Source organism: Nerophis ophidion, linkage group LG15, assembly GCF_033978795.1.
Source record: "Nerophis ophidion isolate RoL-2023_Sa linkage group LG15, RoL_Noph_v1.0, whole genome shotgun sequence".
In the NCBI taxonomy this organism is placed as follows: Eukaryota; Metazoa; Chordata; class Actinopteri; order Syngnathiformes; family Syngnathidae; genus Nerophis; species Nerophis ophidion.
Genome location: NC_084625.1, coordinates 35,389,912 through 35,397,705, shown reverse-complemented (window position 1 = coordinate 35,397,705; position 7,794 = coordinate 35,389,912). Strand labels below are relative to the sequence as shown.

The 7,794-nt window shown below is 41.2% G+C and overlaps 1 protein-coding gene across 2 annotated transcripts; it reads right to left on the bottom strand.

The window, feature by feature from the left end:
* Window positions 1-2,050: 2,050 nt before the first annotated feature.
* On the bottom strand, window positions 2,051-6,107 carry LOC133569616 (elongin-C). 2 transcript variants are annotated; one of them, XM_061922076.1, is made up of 4 exons: window positions 5,974-6,107; window positions 5,504-5,528; window positions 5,294-5,437; window positions 2,051-2,539 (listed from the first exon to the last, which is right to left on the bottom strand). In XM_061922076.1, exons 2-4 carry the CDS (start codon window positions 5,505-5,507, stop codon window positions 2,349-2,351), a joined length of 339 nt encoding a protein of 112 aa, XP_061778060.1. In that variant the 5' UTR covers window positions 5,508-5,528; window positions 5,974-6,107; the 3' UTR covers window positions 2,051-2,348. The 2 variants fall into 2 exon arrangements, with proteins under 2 accessions (XP_061778060.1, XP_061778061.1); XM_061922077.1 differs by having other exon boundaries at window positions 5,930-6,021.
* Between the last annotated feature and the right edge of the window lie 1,687 nt (window positions 6,108-7,794).

Genomic DNA, 7,794 nt, shown 5'->3' with positions numbered 1-7,794 from the left:
AGTAATAACAGTCCCGATAACCTGGACCAATTGAAATCGTTATGTTTTTTTATTGTTTAATTTGCATTCCCTCACACGATGAACATATATTTTTATATGACGCCGGATAACACTCCAGGAGCTGTCACTTTTTTGCGCTCGCTATCCCGGTACTTTTCCGGCCGGTTATTATCCGACCGCCATGTAGGGAGGAAAATTGGAACGACACACATTGCGGAAATAACATTATTCTCTGTGCGTCGGCTAAATACAAATATATTCCACAACCCCAAACATGTCTTTTCCAAAGCCTGTAGTGAAGAAAAAGGTTTGTGATGAGCAAAGACAATTCCAGGAAAAGTGGGAGATGCAATATGTCTTTGTTGAGCACAGGGGCACCCCGACGTGTCTTATTTGCACAGAGAAAGTTGCGGTGCACAAGGGATACAATTTGAAACGTCATTATACAACTAGACAGGCTAAGGAGTATGCAACATTTTGTTGAAGAAATCTTTTCTGGCGGCCCAGCTTCACTCAGACTCTGCGTCCAGTGGCGCCCAGGTACATTGAGTTTGAGACCCCTGGGTGAGTGCGTCTGCCTCACAATACGAAGGTCCTGAGTATTCCTGGGTTCAACCCTGGGCTAGGGATATTTCTGTTTGGAGTTTGCATGTTCACCCATTTACTGCGTGGGTTCCCTCCGGGTACTCCGGATTCCTCCCACCTCCAAAGACATGCACCTGGGGATAGTTTGATTGGCAACACTATATAGATAGATAGATAGTACTTTATTGATTCCTTCAGGAAAATTTAAATTCCAGCAGCAGTGCACAGAGTTGAGATCAATTAAAAAAAAAGTAAAAAGTAAATAATGGGGGTTTAAAAGGAAACAAAATAGAGAAATATTACAAAAAGAATAAAAACAATGGGAAGAACAATATAACAGTAAAATAAGAATATAACAAGACAAAGTAGGCAGTAGTGACCATGTTATGAAAACGTATTGCACTGTTAATGTTTTGCATCCCCTGTCATCCTAATACCCCCCGTCCCCCGTCCCAGAGAGGAGTTGTACAGTCTAATGGCGTGTGGGACAAAGGAGTTCTTGAGTCTATTAGTCCTGCACTTGGGATGAAGCAGTCTAGCACTGAACAGGCTCCTCTGGCTACTGATAACGCTATGCAGAGGGTGACTGGCATCATCCAGGATGCTCACTAGTTTGTCCACAGTCCTCTTCTCTGCCACCGTCACCAGTGAGTCCAGTTTCATTCCGATTGTAGAACCAGCCCGCCTGATTAGTTTCTCAAGTCTGGAGCTGTCCTTCTTAGATGTACTGCCCCCCCAGCACACTACCATGTAGAACAGAACACTGGCAACCACAGACTGGTAGTACATCCACAGGAGTTTTCTACAAATGTTGAAGGAGTGCAGTCTCCTGAGGAAGTACAGCCTGCTCTGTCCTTTCTTGTACTGGTGGTCCGTGTTAACAGTCCAAGTGTGTGAATGTGAGTGTGAATGTTGTCTGTGGCAACTTGTTCAGGGTGTACACTGCCTTCCGCTCGATGGTAGCTGAGATAGGCACCAGCTCCCCCCGCGACCTCAAAGGGAATAAGCAGTAACAATGGATGGATAGATAATTGTGGTGGAATAAACTGAACCATTAAGGGATAACATACATAAAGTCCAATCGTGAGGTAATTTCACAGTAATTGTTTCTAACTTTCATCATTTAACTCATGTTAAAATTCTAGCATATATTTGAACTTATTTAAAAATAATCTACTTTTCCAGAGAGGTTTTCTTCCATTTCTGGTGTAATAATAATAAGTATAATATATTTGCAGATATGTTATATTCTATATTGCTATATCCAGTCTATTTATACCTGCATTGTCCTTTCCATCCTTACACTTTCCATCATTGTAACTGAGCTACTGTGTTGAACACTGTCCCTTGTGGATCATTAAAGTTTGTCTAAGTCTTAACAACTGCTTCACAGTTAATCTGATCCTTTGTCGATGATTCCAGAATATCAACACATTGCAAATGAAAACTGACAAATGATGCTCCATCAATTCTAACAGGTCTTTAATAAGACTGGAGGCAGGGAAGATACTCGTAGAAGTGACGCTTCTGTGACATTCCAAGAGAAGCAACCGTCTGTCACATTCCGGGTGGGGGGGGGAACAATGCAGCCTTCCATTATTCATACATTAAAACAAAATCCTTTAATACAAACAACAATGACTGATATTCTGATGCAAAAACAACATGTTTTATGTGGTTTCTTTTACGGCAACACAAGTTAAATAGTCAAAAACCCTCTAAAAGTGTTATAGGCTACTGCAATTGAGCAATCCAGAGCAACTTTAGCAATCCAGGAAGTTAGCCGCCATGAGCAATTCCAGTGCAATCTCTGGAGCGATGGGGAATTCAGGGATTTCTGTAGAACTATTGGTGTAACGGACCTTGTAGGTGAAGTACATGCAGACTTTGGAGAGGACATGAGAGGGAATCTCTCTGAAGTTGACTTCGTTAGTTTCATTCTCAGCAAACTGACCTGCGGAGAGTAAAGAAGAATGTCACTGGTAACACAAGTAAAATGATTATTTTGTAGTAAACTTGATGTTGAATAAGATGGAACCTAAACTTTTAAGTAGCAAACATTTCGTAAATCAAATTTTGCAGGTTTTATAGTTAGCAAAGCCAGTTTTTACTTTAGTTTTTTGGTTCTGAAATACAACGTACCACTACAGCTGCTTTAGTAACCACAATTTAGTCGCATGGCCTTTTAAAATGTGTAAATGGTGCCCAAAGATGCAAATTAAACTTTTTTTTTTTTTTAATTGTTATGACAGAGAGCCAGGTTCTTAACACCAAATACGAAGAAAATTAATTATGTACCTAGATGAGCTTGCACTGCGTATACACACAGCTACCCTGCTCTGTACTTCCGGCTTTACTACACATCCTAAAAGGGGGAACTGCACTTTTTTGGAATGTTGTCTATTGTTTACAATCATTATGAAAGACGTGATTTTTTAAAATTCATTATAAATATTGAATAAACGTAAATAAAAGTCCAGTTACAACAGAGCTACAGTTGTGATCAAAATTATTCAACCCCCACATAATTTTGGTGTTTTAGCAAGTTGGACATTTATTCCGTATTTTGTTTATAGTCATATCAAATAAAGATGCATTAAATAGACAAATGCAACTTGAATTACAACATTATATTTTGTAACATACCAAACAGTGTCATTTCTCTTAATATCTCATTGACAAAATTATTCAACCCCTTGAAGATCATAACTCTTAAGAACAGAATTTGAATAAGGTCTTTTCAATCAGGTGTTGAAAACACCTGTAGATGTGATTAGAACCATAACGAGCAACAATTAAACTGAAAGAGACTGACGCTCAGCTTCTTGTAGATGGTCAATGGTGTATTTGCAACATGGTGAAGTCCAGGGAGTGGTCAAAGAAGTCGAGAGAGGAGGTAATTTCTCTTCATAAGAAAGGATATAAGAACATAGCAAAGACATTACACATTCCAAGAGACAACACAGTTGGGAGCATAATTTGCAAGTTTAAAGCTAAAGGCACAGTGGAAACACTACCTGGGCGTGGTAGAAAGAGGATGCTGTGTGCAACTGCTGTCCGGTATTTGAAGCGTACAGTGGTGAAAACCCCCCGGGTAACAGCTGAGGAACTACAACAGGACATTGCAGAGGGGGGAATACAGGTTTCGTCCCAGACAATAAGGCGCGCACTACGAGATGAAGGCCTCCATGCCAGAACTTCCAGGCGCACCCCACTTCTGACTACCAGGCACAAGCAAAATAGATTCCAGGATGCCAAAAATCATCTGGACAAACCCCAAAGGTTTTGGGAAACTGTTCTATGGAGTGACGAGACTAAACTTGAACTCTTTGGGCCTATGAATCAACATTATGTCTGGAGGAGAAAAAAATGAAGCTTACAAAGAGAAGAACACCTTGCCTACTGTTAAGCATGGTGGGGGGTCAATCATGCTCTGGGGCTGTTTCTCTGCCTCAGGTACCGGGAATCTCCAGCGCGTTCAAGGCATTATGAATTCTATTTCCAACCAGGATATATTAGCTGCAAATGTCATGAAGTCAGTGACGAAGCTGAGGCTTGGGAGACGGACCTTCCAACAGGACAACGATCCCAAGCATACCTCCAAATCAAGAGTGGTTGCAGAAGAAGGGCTGGAAGACTCTGGAGTGGCCTTCACAGTCGCCAGACCTAAATCCTATAGAAAACCTGTGATGGGATTTGAAGAAGGCAGTTGCAGCACGCAAGCCCAAGAATATGAATGAACTGGAGGCCTTTGCCCAAGAGGAATGGGCTAAAATACCTTTAGATCGTTGCAAGAAGCTTGTGTCCGGTTATGTGTCACGTTTGAAGGATGTAATTACTGCCAAAGGGTGTTCTACTAAGTAATAAAGATGCATGTAACTAGGGAGTTGAATAATTTTGTCAATGAGATATTAAGAAAAATGTCCCTTTTTGGTATTTTGTAAAATACAGTGTTACAATTTAAGTTGCATTTTTCTATTTGACACATCTTTAATATGACTACAAACAAAATACAGAATAAATTTCCAACTTGCTAAAACACCAAAATTGTGTGGGCGTTGAATAATTTTGATCACAACTGTTATGACACTGATCAAATGTATTTAATATTTAGCATGCATTAATAAAAATCCATCCGTTTTGTCTCTCATAATGATTGTGAACACTACTGCTTGTCCCGGTCGGGATCTCAGCTGCATTTGGTGGGAAGGCGGGCTACTCCCTGAACAAGTCGCCACCTCATCACAGGGCCATCACAGATAGACAGACAACATTCACACACTAGGGCCAATTTAGTGTTGCCAATCAACCTATCCCCAGGTGCATGTCTTTGGGGCTGGGAGGAAGCCGGAGTACTCGAAGGGAACCCATGCAGTCACGGGGAGATTAGACAAAATTCCAAAAAATGCAGTTCTTCTTTAAGATAAAGCCTGGCGCTGCGCCAATCTGTCAGTCAGCAAATTTGATATTGCAACAAATTACACACTGCAATATGAGGGTTAGGTTTGGTCCTATTGAGAGTAAGCTATGAGGAGCAATTATTGTCACAAGCTTGAATCGACATTTTTAGGCAAGTTATCCTGACAAGAGAAGGAAAGTGAAAAATCTGTTATTTTTCATTTCTGCTGCTATTTTCATTAGAAAAAAAGAGTTGCTAGCGTTAAACAAACAAGGTTTACAGAGAGAATACGTGGTCTGAACAACTTACCTGGACCACTCAGCATAGCCTTGATAGTCCCGGATGTCAGAGCGTGTTCTCTTTTCACAATGAACTCATGGCCATCTGAAGAAATCAACTTCACATACATGGCTTCAGGTCCTTCACAGCCACCATAGGTCCTTTCTTCACCATCTGTTACACAAGGTAATGGTCACAATGTGCTGCCACATGTCAGTAATAAAAGACTTGATTACTCACCCATTTTGATGCAGTTTTTCTGTTCCTAATTAAAAAATACAATCATCAGAAACTAGTATACAATCTCAAGTTAGCAGTATTGGTTAGTAATTCAGCTGTGTAAATTAGAATGGTGGTGACCGCGCTGAGATGCTCATTCCGTTAAATAGGCCCTTAAAATGAATTCATAATCAGTGCTTCACACTAACCCACGGTAGGTAACGAAACGGCGTGTATTACATTTGTTAGCTTAAATAATTACTTAAAACTAACCCACGCGGGGACATTTGTCTAAATACACACAAAATAATCAGGCAGTTCGAGTTTATCTTGGCTCGTGCTACATTGCTACCAAGCTAACGTCGCGTTTCTCGTCCTTTAATACAACGTTTGGAAATTAGTATTCAAAGCACAGACGACAAAATCCTCGCTATGCACACAAATTACCCCAATAAAGAAGGAAAAGCGCAGGGAGCGTTCTTAGTTCTTACCACTCGTCTGAAGACCGTGGTGCGGCTACAGTGCTTTAACTTCAACAACCGGAACCGGAAGTAATATTCTGACACCGTACGACTGCTAAAATCTTCCGTGGTGCTCCAATATACCAGCAATCTTCTTCTTCTGTTTTTATGGCGGTTGGCAAGCAACCTTCTGGTGTGCATTACCGATACCTACTGGAGTGTGGACCGAGATGGATCCCTACTCCAGTGTTTTTCAACCTTCTTTGAGCCAAGGCACATTTTTTGCGTTGACAAAAATCTGGAGGCACACCACCAACAGAAATCATTAAAAAATGAAACTCATTTGACAGCAAAAAGTCGTTGTCGCAATTGTTGAATATTAACCAAGCATGCATCCATATAGGTCTTGTCTCAAAGTAGGTGTATGTCACCACGGGTCACATCACCCGCTGACTTATTTGGAGTTTTTTGCTGTTTTCCTGTGTGTAGTGTTTTACTTCTTGTCTTGCACTCCTATTTTGGTGGCTGTTTCTCGTTTTTGGGTATTCTCCTGTAGCAGTTTCATGTCTTCCTTTGAGCGATATTTGCCGCATTTACTTTGTTTAAGCAATCAAGAATATTTCAGTTTTTATCCTTTTTTTGTGGGGACATTGTTGATTGTCATGTCATGTATGGATGTACATTGTACGTCCACAGTAAGTCTTTGCTGTTGTCCAGCATTCTGTTTTTGTTTACTTTGTAACCAGTTCAGTTGTAGTTTTGTTCTGCATAGCCTTCCCTAAGCTTCAATGCCTTTTCTTAGAGGCAGTCACCTTTTGTTTATTATTTGATTCAAGCATTAGACACCTTTATACCTTCACACTGCCTCCCGCTGTTTCCGATGTCTACAAAGCAATTAGCTACCGGCTGCCACCTGCTGATATGGAAGTGTATTACACGGTTACTCTGCACCGACACTCAACAACAACACATCATTTGCAGACTATAATTACTGGTTTGCAAAAAAAATATTTTAAACCAAATAGGTGAAATTACATAATCTCCCATGGCACACCAGACTGTACCTCACGGCACACTAATGTGCCGTGGCACAGTGGTTGAAAAACACTGCCCTACTCTATATTCTTTTATTTAACCCAGTGTTTTTTATCCATCCATCCATCCATTTTCTACCGCTTATTCCCTTTCGGGGTCGCGGGGGGCGCTGGCGCCTATCTCAGCTACAATCGGGCGGAAGGCGGGGTACACCCTGGACAAGTCGCCACCTCATCGCAGGGCCAACACAGATAGACAGACAACATTCACACTCACATTCACACACTAGGGCCAATTTAGTGTTGCCAATCAACCTATCCCCAGGTGCATGTCTTTGGAGGTGGGAGGAAGCCGGAGTACCCGGAGGGAACCCACGCATTCACGGGGAGAACATGCAAACTCCACACAGAAAGATCCCGAGCCTGGATTTGAACCCAGGACTGCAGGACCTTTGTATTGTGAGGCAGACGCACTAACCCCTCTGCCACCGTGAAGCCCCAGTGTTTTTTAAATATGTGTATATTGCTTTATATCCTGTTCTGAATTCAATCCTAATATATCTTCCACTACTAACTTCATATTTTCTTTCGCCAACTTTCCAGTATTTCCCGTTCTCTATTGTTTTTCCTACAATTTATTAAAAAATGGCCAACGCTTTCTATCTGATGGCAAGAATCACACAGTCCTGTAGTATGTTAATTTCTATTTGTAATGCTACAACTGGGGTTGATATAGTAGCTCCACAACATAACCTTAAAGCCTGCGACTGGATCCTGTCTATTTTCCCAAGTAATGTTTTTGAAGCAGATTGGTAAA